Source organism: Scardinius erythrophthalmus (assembly GCF_964197995.2).
Source record: "Scardinius erythrophthalmus genome assembly, chromosome: 5".
In the NCBI taxonomy this organism is placed as follows: domain Eukaryota; kingdom Metazoa; phylum Chordata; class Actinopteri; order Cypriniformes; family Leuciscidae; genus Scardinius; species Scardinius erythrophthalmus.
This window is the reverse complement of record NC_138225.1, coordinates 47,516,100-47,538,850: the sequence shown is the minus strand read 5'-3', so window position 1 is coordinate 47,538,850 and position 22,751 is coordinate 47,516,100. Positions and strand designations below refer to the sequence as shown.

Sequence of the window (22,751 nt, the reverse complement as noted above, 5' to 3'; positions counted from 1 at the left end):
ACAAGGAATAGAATTAGGCAACTGCTTCTTTAAAATATCAATCAGGTTGATGCCACAGTATGAAGATAACTCTCCCAGATTTCATTTCCAAACTAGGGATAATTCTATGCATATGCCATAACATTAAGAGGATTAGGTTCAGAAAATGGATCATGATGCTTGTGGTGGCAAGCAGCACTGTACTCTCACTATATGGACAAATCACTGCAGATGAAATGCCCACATCTGCTCTGTAATTTGAGCTGGTTTCTTTGAAAGGCTATATGACATATTTTATGAATTTATAAGTCCTCTATTTTATCCGCTCTATAATTTATTATATTCAATTAAAAAAGGCTTTACCAAAAGTAATGAACAGCACCTTTGAAAAGTTTAAATCATGTAGCCAAATAAAAGTTTTCTGTTTTAATTTTTACATTTGCCTCATTGGGACACATAGGTTGAGAGCATATGACCAGACAAATACAGCTTGCTTTGTCTCAGTAACCTTCCTATTATCAGGAATTTTCAATCATCGAATAAATGAATCATATCTGACACGAATAGGTCATAATGTGATTTTGCATCCACACCACTAGGTGTCAGAATACCAAGACCATAAAAAAATGACAGTTCACCTTAAAAAAAAAAAAATCTTTAAAATGAGAACTATCATGAGAGCTGGTGCATACAGTACTTTAACAGAGCAATGAAATGTATTTATCATTCTTGTTATCCAATATAGTGGTGATCTAGAAAGTTTAACAATAATATAGTGTACCGATTGCAACATCTTTTGACCCATAATGGACTGTCAAACTCTACTACAAATCACTCTGTAGACACACAGACTAAAGTTCAGACTATGTCAGATAAAACTTAATGAACTATACCTGCTAAGGCTACACCACAGCTCTGTCTGCTCCTGTTCGGGTTAATGAGTTATCGAAGCCTAATTAATTTGTGGTTAATTTCTAAATTGAAGTCTGTGAGTTTCCATTACAATTAGAAGGACTCTGTTTATGAAGCGTTCCTTCGTCATGCCTCAAAGAGCAGCTAATATCCTACCTCCCATTTCTCTCATCTGAGGAGAAAAAGGCTCATTTTCCTCTGCCTTCAAGGATTTAAATAATAATTTTACTACACAAGAACCCTAACCCTCCAATTCTATTGACAAAGAGAAATAAAATTCAAACACACAGGCCAGATGAGAAATATGCCTCATATCCCCTTGGCTCTAATTTAACAAGAACTGGGTCAAGCTCATGAGAAATTTAATTTGAACAGATGTCAATTAATACCCATTATGTCTTTACTTTGAAAAGCAGAATCCTTCTCACAATCTCTTAAAGCCTGGCACTTCACTAGAGATTTAGTTAGATCCTCTGTGATTTGTGTCTCATCTTTTGTAAATCAGTTTTTACCTTGTAAGGAATGTGAGTTAATTAGTTTTTTTTTTTTTTTTAGCTCTCTGGAACATTCAGACATTGAGACAGTCAATTACACAGGAAAAAAGCCTGACTTGGTATTTTGCTAAGAATTTGACCATTTTGCTAAGAATTTGATTATTATTGAGCAGAATCCTTGATAGACCACCCCAAAACACATATCAATAAGAAAATGACTTACTTTAGTGTAAACTGCTCCACAGTTGAATTTGGGACCAAAAGCAGGTATATGTTGAGGATCTCTCCTGGCTTTAATGGCCTCTCTGGTAACCTCAAGAAGAGGTTTGTGTCAAGCTGTTTGTCTACCACCAATTGTTCCTGACTGGGCTGATACAAACTGATGCTCCCAATACGCAGAAGGGGTTGTTGGGATGAGCTCTCCCCTCTGGTTGCCCCTCCCCGGCGTGGGTAGCTCTCTCCACACTCATCATTGCTGTCTGGATCATGTAGGGTATAGTAAAGCTCCACTTGAAGGGTCTCCCCACTTAACTCAAGCCCATCTGTTCCTGAAGACTTTCTGCGACCCAATGGTGCTACATTAACATTAAACCATGTGGAAGGGAGATCCAGTTGGGCCAAGCATTGAGCCAGATTCCCTTGAAGCCTGCAGGAAGTTTTGATCTCCCGAACATCTCTAAAAGCATGCAGCCTCACACATGGAAGCTTGTCCTGAATCTTGAAGTCATCCCAGTCCCGTCCTGCAATATAGAACAGCACCTGAACCAATGGGTTACTAGCAAACACTCTAGACTGTACAATAAAGGCCCGGACCTTCCAGTTGACCGTCAGCCTTCCAGGAATATCCAAAGGACTAGACGGCTGTAGTAGGTCTTTGGACAATGTCTGGTCTTGGGTGAAAGGCCCAAGTGAGATGTTGATTGCAGGCAGTTCCTTGGTCTGGAAGACCACAAAGCTTTCAGAGCGCTGAAGAGGGTGTCCACGTTGGCTTCCATATGATGTAACTCGGGTCTCCTGGAGAAAGAAGGCCAACTGTGTGTTGGATATCTTAAAATTAGCAGGGAGGTAAACTTCTGGTGGACTGGAGGTGGTACTAGGAACAGGGACGCTGAAGAGGGCATCGGAACTGGTAGGGGAAACTTTACCAGCAACTGCAAAGACAAAACAAGAGGAAATACTGTTAAATATGCACTGATAATATCTGGTGGTAGCCAAGAATCAAAATTGCTAACACACAGTTTCAAACTCAGTAGAGCAGATGTAAGAATTTAGGAACTCTAGAGTTCATGGAATCCTGCTCCTGTTTAACACTGAATCCTTAAGTGGGCACTCAACTTCATACAGCTTTACAGGGGACGAACCTTGAGTTACAGCACTGCAAGTGGCTATTGGATGGAAAACAAATAAAAAATGACAAGTAGTGACGTGTTGGCTTGATAAAAAGCGTATTCATTGCATTGAAAGGAATTCAAGATATTTTCTGTATCTGCTGGTGGCAGGGAAATATTCTCCATTTTGCAAGAAAGTAAACAATGCTTTTCAAATGAATGCTTGTTCTCTCTTTCATGTCTCGAGAGCTCAGATGGCTCTGACAATAGATGCTGATTAACGGCATGCAAGAGAGAGAGGTTTTTAAACAAACTGTTTCGGATGAGTCAGGTGTAGAAATTCAAATAATGAGCAATAAATTCATATAGTGAAAACATTGGCTTCAGTGAGAGGATGGATCTTGACAGAAATTATCACGATTTGGAGTGGGGTGATATATTGAGTAGCCTGCAACAGTTTGTCTGATAACATATTGTACACAGAAGACATCATTGATCTCTATCTCTTGGGCTCCTAAGATTAACTTCCTAAGAGATGCCTAGATGCGCAATCGATTGTTAAGCAACTTCAATACGCTGATCATAATCTGCATGTACTGGAGAGAGATAGAGACACTTGGACTTTGCTAATATTCAAAGCAAAGTTGACCAAATAAAAAAGCTATAGAAAACACTGTTGTAGAGTTACTGCATGAAAAGGGAGACACTTATGTCATTTGAGAACTCAATTCATCCTCATGCACTCTATTCAAATGTGGAACATGCTCTCTAAAATCAGGGGAACGATAAAACTTACTTATCATAATGGCAAGGCGAAGTGAACAGAAAATCCATGGCAAATCCACTTGAACAACAAATTGTCCCATATTCCACAAATGCTTTGCATTTAAACTGGGTACTTCACAACTTGAATCACTTCACAGGTACACAAAAAGAGTATCCATGCAGCTGAAGCCAAACTGTAGAAACAAATTGATAGCTGCAGATCAAGCTCAGTTCAAGCTTTGAAAACCTGCTCAAAGTCTCCAAACTTTAAAGCACACGAGTAGTATCCTCTCAGTAGTAATCCAACTGTATCCAGAACCTGCTCAAAGATCTGAAAGCCACTGATCACTCGTGCCTGTAAAGAGGCTCCGAAGACACCTCCTGCCCTGCAGCATGATCGGAGTGAGTTCCCACTAGCATTCGCTCACTCCATCTATTCTCTGCAGTTCCTGTTTGATTGTGACTCCTCCTAGCAGATCCCGTTCTCCTCTTACAGCTCGAGACAAAGCCTAGACACCGCCCTGTCTCACCACACCTCATCCAAAACTGTAATAAACTCTTTAGCTCTCGTTCACAGCCAGTGCAAAAGCACTCCTCCCAGGACACCAGCGTGGCAGACTACAAACTACCCTATTACATTCATCTTCTCCCACAAGACGTGTCGAGGCAGACTCTGAATGTGTCTGTGTGAGGGAGAGTGTATTTGTTAGGGGGGCAGGGTTTGGGGGAGGGATGCATAGCTTGAGCGCCTTCAGGCAAAGAGTGGGGGATTAGTGGGAAGATCATTGACGAATTAGCTCTCCTCCTTTCCTCATCCAACAGCCCCTGGAAGATACATTTGAATGGACATGGGGGATGGGGGATGGGGGTGGAAGGTGGTGGGTGCTCTGCCCTTCCAATCACCCAGAGAGTTCTCGAGAGCTCAAAGAAGGAAATAAACTATAATAAGTGGGATGATGCTCTGTGCCAAGCTATCCTACTAGTACAACAAATAAAATGTCTGCACAAAGAGCAGCAAAATATCATTAAGAAACATTTCTGACCAATGCATTCCTCAGCTTGAATGCAACATTTTGAGTGCCACTTTCTGTGAAGCAAATGACATTGTTGAGACTTCTTTCAAGAGAGGTTCCCTTCTGCTCCATTACATTTCTGACGTGTATTATTGTGCTCATTCAAAGCCCAAAGATTGGGTTTCACTCACACTCATAGGTTTGAACAACTTTTGGTGTGGCTGCGGCCTGTAGAAACAGATATGAATACCTCTTAAAGGGATGAGCTAATGCCTCTGAAAGCCAATCCATTACAAACACATTAATCATCAAAGTGCAAGTTTTCCAGACACAGGCAGTCTAATGTATATGGTTTCAATAGCTTCATCGGATTATGTGCTTCCAGTGCCCCCAGGGATACACAGTATGAGAGGTCACAGATTCTAATACATCACGTCCATCATTGCATAGACTCTGCACAGTGTCAAAGAGAAGGCACATATGGGACTACAATGTGACACCAAAAGCCCACACCGATCCCTCCTCCCAACCCCACTAATAGACCTCTGGGTGTAGTGGAGTGGCGGCTGCTGTTGCTGAACTCAGTAACAGGATACACATCTGTTGGTCAATGACTGTGGCTCGATACAATCCTGGGGGCTTTCTGTAGCTTTTGAGCTGCAGTCTTATGAGAGATAATGGAATCGTCATGTGTAATACGCCTTTGAAATGTCAAAGTTGCTCTCCTTAATATAACTTGCCAATGCTGTCATTTTTTTCTCTGTAATCCCACACTTTTTTTGGACTCGTGGGAAATGCAAGATGCTGGAAGGAAAATAAGAAATTCCCCACAAGCATGTACATTTCCTTTGAAATAATCTGTCTAGTGGGGCAAATGCTTTAGGAAATAATCCATGCAGATTTTTCTTAGAAAAAAAATGTGACAACAATAAGCATTAGAAAAGAAATCCCCCACCCACATGCACCGTACACACATTATGAAAGTGTGCATATCGATTGCAATCTTGAGGTTGTCATTTGTTTCGGAGTCTGTTAAAGTTTGAAAATGCTTCAATGGCATGGTATCTTATTTCCCGGTTTGAATTACTTTAACAAATTGAACAGAGTAGTGTGTTAATTAATGAGCTGTACACATCTCTATAAAGAGACATGAGAAGTGCTAGTGGAATTGTTCCATTTGAATTATTGCATTCGAGTGTACCCAAAGGAAATGCGCAGAGAGGAAGTTGAATGAAGAAGAGGCAGTGAGAATACAAGATGTAACATGTGATCAAAGATTGGGATGATGCAATTTGAAAGGTAAATCATTATAAGGCAGACAAAAGAGAATGCAACATTTGATTTGCAAAAACACACATTTGCATAATTCCATGATTGATAAAGTCACATCTGTTAAACCTAGGTAAGATTTCAATTCATAAATAAGTTGTGGTACAATAGTTAGAAATACAATAGCAATAACTGTCGCTTATTTCCTTTGAAATTGTAATCAATTAATTTAGGTTTCATTTTTAAATAAAACTTACATTAATACACTTATTTTATTTGGGGCAACAGTACCATATATTTTATGTAGTCTACACATACTAAAGAAAGGCATTTATTACTGTTTCATGCATTAGTAAAAACCAAGACATTGCCTAAACTTTACGCTGGCCTTCCCAGCTGTATGAAAACCAAAACATCAAAACCAAAACAACCAAAACCAAAACATCAAATTTTGTATAAATTGTTTATAGAAAGTGAGCCACGTGACATTAGAATGCTCCCATCATGCTATAATCACTGAAGCTGTCACTGCAAACTAAAGTGAAATACAAACCATTTATTTGTCTATCTATATCTATGGATGAGGCTGCTGAAAACTCATTAGGTGTTTATTGTTATTGACAGGTCTATAGAGTAACTTAAACGCCTCTTATTTGCATTCATGAGTCTGGAGTTGGTTACAAAACTAAACCAAAGCAAAAATAAATTTGTAAATAGAAAATTTTGATGCAGACCTAAATGGAATTCTGTAAATGTCAGTTTCACGTTTAGTTATACACAGCAGCCATAATCATAATCTTGATTATTCGATTAAATGTGCAGCTCTTTACAGTTGTACTAAGGGTTTTATCTAAGTATCATCTCACCTTACTGCATCTCATGAGTTCAGCAGCATTCATCATTTAGGCTAAATAAAGAATTCATTAATTCACCCAAGATATATTCAATATGAATTTATAACAATAGGAGCTCTGGAGCGTCCACCAAACCTTTTAGGCTAACGAGCCTGTCAGTCGCTGTAATCCAGAGCCTATAGCGAATGAACTCTGGCTTGAGTTAGCATGACAAGCAACAGTTGCAAATGAAGTTATTTACATAAGAAACAGGCGCTCAGACCGTTAGCATCACGCCAGGCTTTGGCGTATCACAAATAGTGACTACCATTGCATTGCATTCTCTTCATTATTGCTCTATGGTTTCTGTTTTCACTGAAAAGAAACATTTCAGAGGAAATGTTTAAAGGGAAATGGGCCTTAAGATATCCAAACTCTAAACCGCTGACCATATTTTGCCATTATTTCAGCATTCAATACCAGGAGGCCTAATGTATTTGCTCCTCTTTGCACCACTTGCCCTTGTCTGTCCTACAAGTGCCTTTTGCTATGAGTGGATGGAAATTGACTTAATAACAGAACACGTGAGATACTGTGCGGGGAGCTGATTGCTAATGCGGTGCCATTGCTTTGCTGCAAAGTAATTTATGGTAGAATTAAATGAAAGGGAATGAGGAGATTTGTCATTAAGAGTTTGACAGGATATAAATCAGAATCCAGTGAATTTGGATGGTGAGGCGCATTGCCACACATTCAGATTATAAAATATTTAAGTGGCTAATTATAGTAACTAAGCAAAATTATGATTCTATGCATAGTAGAGAAAAAGTAGCCTCGTTTCCGGAAGCTGTGAAAAAGACAGTGTTAGATAAAAAAAAAAAAAAATCATGTCCAAAGAAAGATAATGTTTGTATTTATTAACTAACTAAATTATTTTACAACCATATATATTACTTTATAAATACATAAGAACACCGATTCAGATACTGATGCATTATTTAGCATTGCAATGTCATTTGCCTGGCTTGGAACGCAAGAATGGGTGTATATGTAATAAGATGTGTCTGACATCTGAAGTGTATTCATACCTGCCCGCAAATACACACACCGAGATGCACACACAAGTAGTTTTGCTCACTGCATTGATTGTTCTTTAGAAGACTGTTTAATAAACCTGAAAACAAAAACAATAAGGAAGGGCCCATTCCACTGGGAATACTAATGAGTGTATTGACTGAGAAGGTGTCTGGGTACGTTGATAAATGATTAGAAGTATAAAGCACATTGCTTTCACCTTCATAAACAATACAGTTTGTTACATCTTCAGTGCACAGACCAGATACTAAATATCTGGGAGGGGTTTGAAACCATTTCAAAAGAGCTTTCAATGGTCTTTATTAACATTAGTTTATTATTGTTTCAAATATGTGGATTCCTCATTTTAAGTCTCTGTAGAATATGATAGAAATCGCTCAAACGTGAACGTACGCAAGTTCACATCCCGCCTGTACGGAATCATTACCCACAGAATCCCACAGAAAGTTCTCCATAATTTAAACAAAGTTGTACGTATTCACTCATCATTTAACAGATATTATGGCTAATTTGATTATGCATTCAGCTACTAGTAAGAGTGCAGTATTCTCAGCCCATTCTCACACATTTTTTCCATTTCCATTTGCGTATTTACGTTTTGTAGATCTTCCCCCACAAACAGTACTACACCGATTAGGGCGCTTTGGTTAAACAACATAAAATGAATAAAAAAGCATGCAGAAATCCTAACCTGCTGTCAGTTACCTTACCACATACAGTGAAAAACTATATTAGATTTCACAGAACAATTCATGTAATTTTACTGAACAATACATATATATTTTTATGAATATAAAAATAATGATTTACCACATAATTCACAGCAAAACCCATCATCTATTTATTAAGAAAATACGTGCAATTTCACAGTAAAATGTTGTTAAAATAATGCTTGTGTAAGTATGAGTCACCTTTTAAATTATGTTGATTTTATTCAAAAACATGTTTCTTATACTCTTGGTTTATCAGTATATTTTAAGGTACAAAGCAGTAAGATTTTAGTAGTACAGGTAGGTTAGTATATTAACATTATATCAGTTATATCAATTATATCAGAAATATATGGGTAGTTAATGCGTAACATGTCTTTTTTTTATTTTGATGTACAACTGAGTGTACCAGTTTATTAAAAAAATATATAAAAATTACATTATAAACTATATTATATATAGGCCTATAAAAAAAAAAAAAAAAACTAAAAGATTGAATGCCAATCAAGATAATTCAGATGCAGTAGAAAATAAATACGGTGAATATTCCTTTCAAGCCGACATGAAAGCTTTAGATGGAATATAGCATGTCACCCTACAGGGATTTATGCACATTTTACATGAACTTTAATGCCTGAAGCATTGTCATTATGTTTTAATTAGACATGACTGGTACATCACATGGGAAAAGTATGTTGCATAGCTCGTATTCATGAAATCCTTATTACATTTCAGTCAATAGAAATAGTGTCTCTCACAATTAAGTTACAACCTGCATGGTAAAAGACCCCGAAATCAGAGGTGGAAAGTAACTAATAACAAATACTTTTGTTACAGTACTTGAGTACATTTTATTTTTCAAATCTTTACTTTTTTGAGCGCTCAAACCGCATGAATCAGCATTGCTAACGTTTCATTATTTTGGTGAATGCAAGTGAGCTATGCTTATATTCGGATTTTAAATTGTAATTTTGGCAGCTTCTGAAATGGTAATGCCAGTGATATTACCAGAGCACTGAGCAGTTGAAGTAAATCGAAAACTCGGCTCAAAGAAGAACTCAGTCATTGCATGGACGGAGCAAGAAAATAATGCAAGTAGTGTCATGTGCAAAATTCAGTTGAATGGTAATAATTGCCCTCTTTAACAATGCAGTTAAACTAAATGTACGAAGAAAACTTTGTATGAAGCTGAAATAACCTCAACATTAACAACAATGGAATAAGAGTGCATGGTTTATCTGTCAATCAGATGCACGGAAAAGAGTAACTATAGCAACAGTGGACTCCTGGCACATTTTTTGGAAGAAAGAATAAAATGCATTTTATTTAATATGTTAATCTATCCCACTTTATATTTTTTTTACTGGCACCTTTCTACTCACACTGTTTTAACACCTAATTTCTTTGATCAAACCTCTCACTTGCCCTTCTTTGCCTTTGCCTTTCTTAAAAATAAACATTAAAATGATTATACGTGGACTTACTTTTCAAATTTAGTAATAACACAATAGCTCTTGGCAACAGGAATAGCCAGTACGTTTGCATAGCATATTGTCAAACACGACAATTTATGAGATTAATATCATGTTTTTCTCCAAAATCACTATACATACTGTATACACGTCAGTCATGTTTGAAATAACTAATATGGTCCATGTTGCTTTTTAACACAGAGTTAGACAGAAAATACATTATTTTATAAAATTCAATACTGTGATACAGGCTATGTTGATTAGCGATGCATTATAAATATACAGTACATCATTCCTATGAAAATACCCGCGATGGCATGAAGAACACAGATAAATCAGATTATCATTGTAGTGATGTGTTTATTGTCTTCATGTATCATCAGTCAAAACGTCACTATCTGCATGTCAATAAAGTCCCCATGAAGTTTTTTTTTTTACTTTTGGAATGAATATGTTAGTCTTACTGTTACTTAAGCTATTGTGCTCAAAAGCAATGACAAAATTCACATTTAGAAGATATAAGCATTCAAAACGTGCAGTCTCTCACTTCCGCCAACATGGATCAATGATTTTGATGACATCACTCTTCTCTTCAGCGTCTCATCAGATTTTCTGTCCAATCAAATGCTCTCTAGAATCTAAAGCGTCCCGCCCCCTACACTATAAATAGATGCTGAAGCTGCGACTAAAATCGGTCACTTGTTCACATATTTACTATTTTCTACATAGTGAATGGCACATTATAGGGGATAGGGAACGATTCAGACAGTGTAAATATGCTTTCCATTGGGGCGAATGAAGTCTGGAAGAATGGAAGTCAGAGATCGTATGCGCATACAAGACAACGTATCGGAAACCTTTTGAATTTTGCAAAGAATGCTGAATTGTAAAGCGATATGGAGGAGATTAGGAGGAGAAACGGTTAGAGATTAGGAGGAAACTGCAGCTTTACTGAGCTCAACGGCTCTGGCCGAGCTGTAATATAAACGAAACGCTATTGGCTATTTTAAAAAAGTGAAGGAGCCGATCGACATGCCCCGCCCCGTCTTCCTGTTTCATTGGAAAGTACGTCAATGCACTGAATAATGCTGCGTGTTTCAAGTCACTTCAGTGGGCCCTTAAGCTATAGCGATATCTAATGCCTTTGTCCATATAAGGGATTTCCAGATTTATGGCTCTATGTGTCTCACTGGTGGACTTTCTGCGTGAGGGCGCCCTCCGGCTTCCAGTATGAATGAAACAGACGTTACATGAGAGTGTTTAGCGCTCCTTAATGCTCACATTTTGGGTAAAAATAGAAAAATAATTCTAAAGTAGTCTTTGTAACTTGGATAGTTTTTCAGAAAACGACTTATTTACTCTTACCTGAGTCTTATTATTTTTCAGTAGAACTTCTACTCAAGTAAATAATTTCTTAAGTAGCAATACACTGTAAAAAGTGAATAGTTGGATCAACTTAAAAAAATTACTTCAATTGGTAACACCTAAATAAATTAAGTTTTCTCAACTTAAATTATCACGTTTTTCACGATAATTTAAGTTGAGAAAACTTAATTTTTTTAGGTGTTACCAATTGAAGTAATTTTTTTAAGTTGATCCAACTATTCACTTTTTACAGTGTACTTTTTTTAGTAGGCTACTGTTTCCACCTCTGCCTAAAATCTCCTATCAAGTCACAATAAGAAGGTCGAGTTATGGGGGCAGTACTTATGAGCAACAAGTAAAGCTAGAAGTGAAAATCCTGCAATATCTCCAGATGCTCTGTCTGTGAGACCATCGATTGCTGCAGATAAAGACCCACCCACCTAATACTGCCGTACAAGAACACTTTTCATTAATGTCTGCACCAATAGCAATGTTTCAGTTTTCATTCAAGAAATGCTAGTCGTGGTCTTTCATTGGAATGACTCCACTAAGCCGGCAAGGATTTGGAGATGAACACCCTCCCCGTCCCTGAAAAACGGCTTATCGACAATAGTAAATACAATAAACCGTAAAACCTTAAGCCTTGAATATTGCTGATGAATTTGAAAAGATTGTGATCTTGGCCTGTCAGCTGTTGCAACCCGCGCGGGGGGGGGGGGGGGGGGGGGGGGGGGCTGGACTGCTCCTTATAAGCTAAGATTGCACTTATTTAAATGTAACTGATTTATGGTAAATGCGAACATTAAAGTTTCATGTGTTATAGGTCACGGCTAGATCAGAGCCGGACTAAACAATAGAATATTACAGGCACTATTACTGCTTGTGTTATGAAACACAGATCTTTTTACTGCACAGGACCATTTTCATTGTCTTGTCTCAAAGCAAAATAACAACATGCTCTCGTGACAAGTTCATTCAAATCATTACTGATTAGCCACTGGATACGAACACTGGCGAGACATGCACGAGATGCTCAGGAAATTAATGTGACATGTCTTGTGCATCAACTGCACCACTCAAGCTGTCATCAAACTCTTTCATGCATGACTGTCACCAAAGTGGCGTTATATTTCCGTGTCTGTAGGCACAATGGAAAAACTGAATTAATATGTAAGAATCATCCTCAGGTAGGTCTAACAGAGGTATGTGTATTGCCATTGCAAAGCTCTTTAGGATCACTTTAATAATCACTGTGGTAATCTTTTAACACGATTAGGAAGGACCTTTGATGACAATTCAAAACGTCCACTGGCCGAACAGAGATGGTTTTCATACATACGAGAATAAATGGCTTTCATTTTGGTTTGTTCTTGACACATAGATATTGTATGATTTCAGAAGACAAGAACCAAATGGACTTGGGACTTTTATGATGCTTCTGCATGTTTTTTTAAAGCTTGAATGTTCCAGTCCAAGGTTCCATTTTTTGTAACCGCGTGGAACAAGCAACCGTTGTGTTCCATAGAGGACAGAACACAGGTTTGGATAGATTATTATATTAATTATATTATGTCTTCGGAATAGACTTCCTCTGAATATCAGATCCTGTGACTCGTTAGTATTTTTTTTACTTATTATATAGTAATTTTTTTGACATGTAAAGCACTTTGGTCAACTTGTGTTGTTTTTTAATGTGCTCAACAAATAAATGTTGACTGATATTATATTATATTAATTATATTATATTAATCAGTAACAAACCATGAAAAATTGACCATGAACTTTATGTACTATAGAAGGTGAATTCAGGGTGACTGTGATATATATATATATATATATATATATATATATATATATATATATATATATATATATATATATATATATAACCCTACCTACATTAATAAATGTTGTAAAATTGTTGAAATGTTTCATACAAATTTCAGTTTTACATTATAATTTTCCACTCTCTCTTTGACACTTGTGCTACTGCACCTTTAAAACCTCTTTATGTAAATGATCTATGACTATGGCTAACTGCTTTGCATATTAAATTAATTCTAATATAATGCGGGTGACATTTACACTGTGAACATGAGAAAGACCAAAGAAAATCCTGTTTTCATGATATGTCCTTAATGATAGGATAGGTAATTAAATGATAGGCAATTAAACTGTATACTTAATTTTGTAGAAACACTGTGAAATTACACATTAATACTGCTATTGCTTTTTTAATGATAATGTAATTCAGGTTGCAGGAATATTCCCATAAAATGTCTCTAATGAAGCGTGCTTTATGAGAAGGAGCGCAGTCCATCACGACGACAGTGCAGTTCATTATGAATGTTCGACAGGTGTTTGCTATTTTTCGACACAGCACAATCAGACGATAGACATCAGTATTGATGGGATATCTATACCCTGGAGCTTAAGCGGTCATGTCAATAGATTGTTACCTGCTGACACTTCCCCAGAGACCATAGAGCTGTAGATGCAGCCTTGAGTTTGACAGGGACCATTGATATCACAGTGCCTGAGAAGTCATACCTCAGCTTCAATGGCCACACATTTAGACCATTATCACTGACCTCCATATATGACAGTTTTACTTACTCAGCTAACCAAAACTCACACAGCACTTTGACAGATTTTGATTCTCCATTGTTTAGACTTAACACTTGTGCAGCGTGACTGTATCTATACACCTTTTTGCTAAACAACCATGATGACTCGCTATTTCCGGTTTACTGTTTCCCGTGCCCGGTCTCATTTGAAAATCAGAGCCGGAATTAAACTTGTATAAGCTACAAGTACAGAGCGGACTAGAATCATTATATATAAGATTCAATATGCGCTGTTGCTGCTAAAAAAAAAAAAAAAATACGATTTTAAAAGATAGCAGTTATAGAAGACTTTATTTCATCAGTAAACAAATAACCAATTTGATATATTTTACAATGTAATTTATTTCTGTGATGCAAAGCTGAATTTTCAGTAGTCTTCAGTGTCACATGATCCTTCAGAAATCATTCTAATATGATGATTTGCTACTCAAGAAACATTTATTATTATCAATGTTCAAAACAGTTGTTCTGCTATATATATATGTGGATGAAACATTTTTTTTTTTTTTGGATGAATTTAAAGTTTAAATAAAATAGCATTTATTGTTTTGTAACAATATAATTCAAGTGTCAAGTATTTATTTTTTAAAAAGAAAAAGTGAAATACAACCTAAATGACCCCAAACTTTTCACTGGTAGCATATCCATGAAAACATCCTTTTTCAAAATACTTTCTTTTGTGTTCAGGGTTTGGAACGACATGAGGGTGAGTAAATGATGACATAATTTTCCATTTGGGCTGAACTATCAATATCATGTATTAAGTCAGCAGATATCCACATGCATATTCTGCTTTGTTTCACATTTCTTTGAAGAAAAAAAAAACAAAACAAAACATAGGCTACTACCTTTGTATGGCCAAAACCATTCTTATCACAAACACTATACACAAGTCATTTCAAGTCATGGTTGTAAGTGGTTCTTGGTCAGAATAAGCTCCAATGAGGACAATACTTTATGCCGTAAGTCAAATTAGTCTACAGCAATTAGCAGCCAACATAAAGAGAATCAGCTAGAGTCATGTTCAGGTCAGGTAGGCATTTTAAGGACACAGGAAAGCACTGAAGTCATTTTCAAAGGAGTTCTTATTAAAGCATTGAAAATGAGGGCCTGCTATTAGGTCAGATCATATTCAATCTGTTGCACAAAGCTTTCAACTAAGAGTTGTCATGCTTCAGATTGGACCGATAAAAGGAAACAATGCCTAGTCAATGGTTAGCGATGATTTCTTGATCTCTCTTGCGAGAGCTGGCAGATAAAAGGAAACAAGCCATTTCTATTAAATATTCAAGAAACTCTCACAAGCCAAGCGTATGATTTATTGATTGAAAAAGCGGAACAATAGAGAGCAACTTTTTAAAAGCTCCTTGGAGTGAATGCAACTTTTTTTAAAAATGTGTAAGAAAAGCTACCAGGACCTCTCTAATAACGCCGTTTGAACGCTTAGCTCGGTTGTATTGGGTCAACACCATTCACAAGACGCTAATGGACTGCCCTGGGAACTTTCCTCAAAGCCAGCACCAAGGTTAGCCTTTTTTCAAAACAATCCTTCAGGGGAGATATTAAATCCACCTAGAGACTGGAGAAATAGACTGAGCGGGGGGAAAAGCTGAAACAGCAATTTGTTTTTTAAATCAAGCAGAGGCTTGGGAATATGGGACGTTCAGGATCACCATACCACAAGCGCCTTTACAAAGTGGGCGTTTTATGCTATGCTGGGCTTTGGCTCCTTAATAGGCCTCAGTAGAGAAGTCGTTTTCACTGCAGCTTTGCAGTCCATTGCATTTTGGCCTGTATATGCATTTACACAAGCTACAAAGGCCAGTGTCCATGTGTGGTTAAGGCTGTGTTATCCCACCAGCACACGCAAGCTTAGTGTGATCTAATTTATGTACAGTAGCCTCCAGCTGTCTTCCAAACCTCTGTCCCCGGTGGCATACAATGGTGCCTTTATAGTAAAGATACTCAATATTTTTTTAGTCTGTGATTGGGATTTTTTCCCTAATATAATCTAAAATGTAATCTAAAATGTATAAATTTTTATAATCATAAAAATGATATTTTTGATATTTGAATTGTTTATTATTTATAATATTTTTTATCTTGTACAAAAAATAATAATAAACACTTTAAATGTGTGTTGTGGTAATATTTTTTTAGTCTGTGATTGGGATTTTTTTCTTAATATATTCTAAAGTGTAATCTAAAATGTATACATTTTTATAATCATAAAAATTATATTTTTATTGTTGTAATACTGATGTTTGAATTGTTTATTATTTATAATATTTTTTTATCTTATACAAAAAAAAAAAATAAACACTTTAAATGTGTGTTGTGGTGCTTTGCACCAATTATAATTTGGTCTTACTTGACAATTTTCTTAATTTTCTCCTTTCTCTGAGCTTTACAATAGACTTAAACATCGATATAAATATGCAGACACTGCATTAACAACTTGTCCTCGTTATCATGATGCATATGCATGCCTGAAATATTGACATATATAACATTCACATTGTTTTTTGCTTATCTGAATACATGATGTTAGCTAACTGCATGATTTGTATTATCTTAGAACAGTACATTTCTGCCATATGAACATTCATTTGACAAAGTCACCTCTGATAACAGATTACTCTTAATTATAACATAGAGACTGACATTTTCTGCAAAGCTGCTTTGAAATGATATGTATTGTGAAAAGCACTATAAAAATAAATGTGAATTGAAAATTGGAACGAACTGTGAATTCAGAGATGCGGTCTGAGATAAACCCGTCGAATGATTTTAACAAGATGTGCTCTGTCATTATCATCAGATCATTTTGCATACATTGGACGAGACAAAAGTCACAATTAAACAGAGTATTAGTAAAACACTGCTGTAAATAACACTGACCATTAGAGCACAGTCTGATTGCTTTACGTTTCTAATAAAAGCAGTATTTTGAGACTTTTTTTTGTACATACAAGGGAAGTCAAAGGGCACCAAAACTGTCAAAAAATCTTCTAAATATTTTGTGTTCCAGAAAAGAAAGTCACAGAGGTTTGGAATGACATGAGGTTAAGTACATTGGGACAGTTTTGCATTTCCATCCATCCATCAATCAATCCATATTCATCCATCCATCCATAGTATCTATCTTGACCAACATCCATTTCATTTGGTTCACACAGATTCAGATAGAAAGTTTTGCCTCTTGCAGTATGTCAAAACTACTGAGCTGAACTGCAAAATATCAAGCGTAGCGTCAGTTCTGGCAGGTCACGTTAGTCTGACTCTCAGCCGATCCACGTCTACCTACAACGCCTATCACTGTATTCATATATGAGCTCCTTCAGTATTATCAGTAGCTATCACGTTTCTCAGGAGCTAATTACTCTCCTCCATCCCCAGCTCCACCTCTCGTCAGTCAGGATTTGGCATTCTGATTCCCTTGAATCAGAAAAGATTCTCAAATTATGTTGTGCTTTAAAATCTTGAATTAATGATATCTGCAATACATTCATGTCGGTTTTGTCCTGTTTACCCTAAGGGGGGTTATTGCTCTTATCCAGGCTAGGCTGCATGGATGCGCAGGGAGTTCTTGCCCAGAACAGAACCATAACTCCAATCCAAACTGTATGCTAATTGTCAATTGTACTCGACAAAATAGTGGTCCTGACAGAAATTCATGACTGAACGTTTATATAATCGTTGATTTCTTCATTCGAGTAAAACTAAACCACAGGGTGGTGTAACTACCCCATCTTTTTGGCCCTGTCCCACTACAATCACTGTTAAAGTCCCTACAGTGCATAAGTGCAGGTTCACACAGTAAAGTGATATGCCAGGTTCAATTTTAAAGCGGCCGATCACAAGTGCTCCTAAATCCACTGTGGATTGGCTCAGGGTCTTAATGGGTTTAAAACACTTGGTGGAGGTTAACATACTATATTTATGTTTGAATTAACCCTTTCAGACTTTGCCCCATTACATGATGGGTTGTTTTTTCCTGCTTTACTAATGATATGCAATAAGAGACACTAATTGGGATCCTGTGGATCTGTACAGGACAATGTTTTTAGGTGAGCACTTGAGGTAACTGTACAAATAGTCACACAATTCTTGGAACTGTCTTTCTGAAAATGGACTGCTTTGTTTGATGATTTTGTGCTTGCTTTAGCTGAGGTGTTGACTGACAAACACAAATGTTCTGACAGGCTGGTAAATTTGTGTAGTGGATCCAGTTGAGGACTTACTGCTGTTAGCAGTCTGGCCGAGAAACAGTAACGAATGAAAATGTTTTGAGGATAAATCAACAGTGGGCTGAAGTAAACCACATGGAGGGAGATATCCAGCACTATACAGACAATTAATTATTCTTTTTTTTTCGTCAGTTTATGTGCACATGCAGACTGACATATTTGAGAATGCATTGCACCATGCTGGTTTTCTGCATCTTGCGCCAGGAGTGCTGTGCTTTTAGGATGCCTCGCCAAATGAGATATATGGATTGAATTCCATCTAGCTTTTTTTTTTTTTTACTTTCAAAAACAAGATAGAGACTATTAGAATTTCCTGCATTGCTTGGTATGAAATGAATTTACATACGATACAGGAGGTGTGATCAATTACTACGATTGTACGTTTATGTGCGAAGATGTCTGTCTCACTCAAGTACACACACACTCAGTTAGATCTAAAGAGATATGTCAATAGAGAGTATTTGTGTATTTATGTACGTATGAATGATTGTATAGAGATATATGTTTACATGTAACAGTTTAACCTTCAATAACTGCACTGCGTCTTCATGCTGTAGCTTAAAAATGTGTAGTTTGCATTACAGCAAAACGCCAAGACGAGCAAGAAATCAGATATGATTAAAGATTTTAATGATTTCTCACTGGAGCAATTTTTGAACCTGTAATTTATATATTTCTCTTATTTGTAAGTCACAATGATCTTTGTATTTAATGATCTAAGTATTTAAATTATGCCCATTTTACACAGTCTTGGTTTTGGGGTCTACTAGAATAGATTTTCATGTTTGAATGTTCAAAAAGGTAATTATTTTCCACACATTTTACATTGATGTATCACCTCTCTTCCCAATCTGTCTGTAACACTCTATTTAGTTCCTGTCTCTATAAAGCCCCTCCTTTCAAAAAGCGCAATGTGCTGTGATTGGTCGGCTGGACCAGTGTGTTGTGATTGGTCAACCGCTTTGATCATGTTTCGGAAATGTCACACCCCTTACCATAACCGTGAGTTTCACACACTACTAATGCAACTCAACCAAGCCCCACCCCCCACCCACCCTTTTTTTTTTGCAAATGCCTTGGGCGGGAATTATTTAAATGAGGAATTTTGTGATGTGTTTGTTTCTAGAAGAAAACTACAAGAAGACTACAATCGAGTTACTTTGAAGACATTACACACTAAAGAAAGACACTGTAGGTCCCCTCTAAATATTTTGCAATTTTTTTTAAAAAAAGTAAATAGTCTGAAATGTTAGGGTGGTACATTTTGATGTTGAATATTAACTTGTAAAAATGTGGCAAGGGACACAGAGCAAAAAAAAAAAATATACACACACACACACTACTGGTCAAAAGTTTTAGATCGGTAAGATTTTAATGTTTTTAAAAGACCATGCAGCCTTGGTGAGCAGAAGATACTTTTAAAAACATTAAAAATCTTACCGAACTAAAACTTTTGACCGGTAGTGTGTATATATATATATATAGTGTATATGATAGAAAAAAATACACTATAAGAGAGGTGTGATATGGTAAACCAGGCTTGTAGGTGGAGAAAATATGCATGTCTCGGTTATAAATCACACATATTGTCCCAGGAGACACTAGATTTGCAAATCATCTTGTGGACGGATACATTTCTACAGAACTTGTGATTTTTCAAAACAACACATTTAATAAAAAAACAGATATTTTCCAAACACCACACCACCACATCTACATCATGTTAACACTACAGTGTTCCAGTACCCAGCCTCAAATCAACATGACATAAAGATGTTTTTGTCTGACTCAAAGCTAGATTTTATATCCAGAGAGAATGGTGTGTCTGTGTGTATGTATGTTATGAAGAAGATTGTTATTTGTGGTGTCTGAGATACTGAAATGGAAGCGTGTGAAAATATCAGCGTAAACAGAAGCACTCAGTTGCACACATGTATGATTTATGTACACAAATGAATGTTTATTCTTGCATGTGACGTGTGATTTAAAACCTACAAGCGCTGCATGTAACATTAGGTTTAGTGACAGAAATCAACTTTTCTATTAAAATTATGATGAAATGGAAGTAGACATTTTGTCTGCGATGATAGTGGCGACTTTTATTAAGAAATGTAAGTTACTTAATATTAACTTCTTGTTTATTGAACTGTTGTATAAAAGTAGCATCCATATTCCAAACCGCTTAGGGTCATGAGGATGCTAGAGACAATTAAATGAACATAAAAACCAACACCTAAAACTTGAATTTTGGGGCCATTTTAATTAATTTTGATGATATTTTTACCCCAAACCCTGTTAATTTCCAACTGTGATTAGCATCACCACAACCATGACTCACTGCAACATTTTCCTAGGTTTAAAATTATTTTTGAATGCTTAAATATTAATGGTTTTCAAACTTTTTTCAGTATTGTAGAAGAAGCGCTTGAACGAGAGGCAATGGATGTGTCCTGCCTCATCTCATTCAAGCTCATTGCCAAACATGTTTCATAGCCAGCCAGATTTGAGTGCCAGTTTGAGATTGCTGATTGGAATTGTGACCTCATTATGAGTAACAACTGAGATGTGATGGTGTGACTGGCCAGTAAATAAACATTCAACATTTAATGCATTACACCAGAATTAAAGTAGTAATAGGAATGATGTGCAATCTAAGTCAAAGTGCCCACTTACTCCCATTAGTTTTTTCAATGCAATTACTGATAAAAATGGACATTGCTTTGTTGTCAAATAACACAAAGGTGAGAAAATGGCCATTGTGAGAATTAAATTATCAATTAAAACATGTCAACCGAAATATGATGAAAAAAGCAAAGAGAAAAAGAAAGATCTAGAAAGAATAGTTACATAGATTACACATCCATTTCTTTCTATTCGTCAAAAATGTATGATAATATAAATAAGTCTTTCTTGAGCAGCAAATCAGCTTATTAGAACAATTTATGAAGGATCACGCGATAGAGTAATGTTCCTGAAAATTCAGCTTTACCATCACAGGAATAAATGTAATTATAAAATATATTAAAACGTCAATGTAGTTTACATGAAGTCGATAACATAAACGCCCCCCAGAATATCCATATAACAGAACATACACCTAACAATAATTACTTAAATAAATAGACACGTTTTAGTCTGAGGAAAACTGACTAAAATGAATGACTTAATTTGATTACTTAATTTGACTGATTACATTTCACAGATATTTGTATCAAGACACACAAAAAAAGAAAGAAAGATTGATAAACCAGGCAATAGTAAACATTCAAAAGTAGCCTACTTTTTTCAAGGTAGCACCCTTGTTCACAACATACAGTATAAGAGCTGTTGGCTCACAGGGATCCAGGTTTGAATTTGGCCTGGATCATGTCTGGATCACATTCCACCTCTCTCTCCTTCACTTTCCTGTCTTCCTCAAGACATGCCTGTAAATAAATGCTCAAAAATCCCCAAAATACAAGGTAACTGAGACAGTTTCTTTCTCCCCATCTCTGCCTGGTCTCCTTTCCACATTTACACATTTTTGAGTTCTTTTCGCCTCAAACCCTTAAAAAAAATGAAAAGAAAAAAAAAGTTCCAACAAACAATTGTGTTTTTCTATCAGTTAGTGCCTCTGAAACTGACAATGCATTCCCTTGTGCCCGACTGGGATGTAAGAGGCTGAGCTCCATTATGTGCTTGTGCATTCTGGTCGAGAAACACTTTGACGAAGAGCTGGGCACAAGGATAAACAGATCCAGCAGTTTTGTCAAAAGGATTTCCTTGCTTGTGGAGCAGTCTATCACATCTCTGTCTCTGTCATGGTGATAAGAGGTGTGAATGGGAGATTAACGGCCTGGCTGTGACAGCTTTACCTTGGTTCTGCCCTCATAGAATCGCTAAAAAGACAGGGAAGCTAAAGCCTCGGAAAACACTTCAACTGTCACTGCTTAAAATCCCTCCCTCCCGCGACCGACAGTGAGACAAACGGGAAAGGAACGCCATACTCTCTTCATCAAACTGAAGCAAAGCAGAAACCACCCAATGTTTCATGTAAAATATGAAGTGTTTTACTCTGTGTATGTCCTCATTAAAAGTCTAGGCCAATCTCGGCCTGCAGAGACTTTTACTTGCCCCGCTAAAACATTTTCAATATTTTGGTCTGAAAGTGTCAAAAAAAAAAAAGTATTTAATGTATAATTAAATAGATTTAAAATATTATATATTTGAATATAAACAGTATTTATATTTTAAAAAGGCTATAACTATAATGTAATGAAAAGTAAGTATAACTTTAATGTGACTGCTATAAACTTCATTGTTACACTTCAGCTGCAAAATAACTGAATACTATTACACTCACCTAAAGGATTATTAGGAACACCATACTAATACTGTGTTTGACCTCCTTTCGCCTTCAGAACTGCCTTAATTCTACGTGGCATTGATTCAACAAGGTGCTGAAAGCATTCTTTAGAAATGTTGGCCCATATTGATTGGATAGCATCTTGCAGTTGATGGAGATTTGTGGGATGCACATCCAGGGCACGAAGCTCCCGTTCCACCACATCCCAAAGATGCTCTATTGGGTTGAGATCTGGTGACTGTGGGGGCCATTTTAGTACAGTGAACTCATTGTCATGTTCAAGAAACCAATTTG

At 36.6% G+C, this 22,751-nt stretch overlaps 1 protein-coding gene across 1 annotated transcript in view; it reads right to left on the bottom strand.

Annotated features, from left to right (window-relative positions):
• The window catches only part of tmem132e (transmembrane protein 132E), a 99,304-nt gene extending 95,635 nt beyond the window's left edge, over positions 1-3,669 (bottom strand). The window contains 2 exon segments of the mRNA XM_081364674.1: positions 1,609-2,536; positions 3,510-3,669. Of these exon segments, the coding sequence (XP_081220800.1) occupies positions 1,609-2,536; positions 3,510-3,579 (998 nt within the window). The 5' untranslated portion in view covers positions 3,580-3,669.
• Between the last annotated feature and the right edge of the window lie 19,082 nt (positions 3,670-22,751).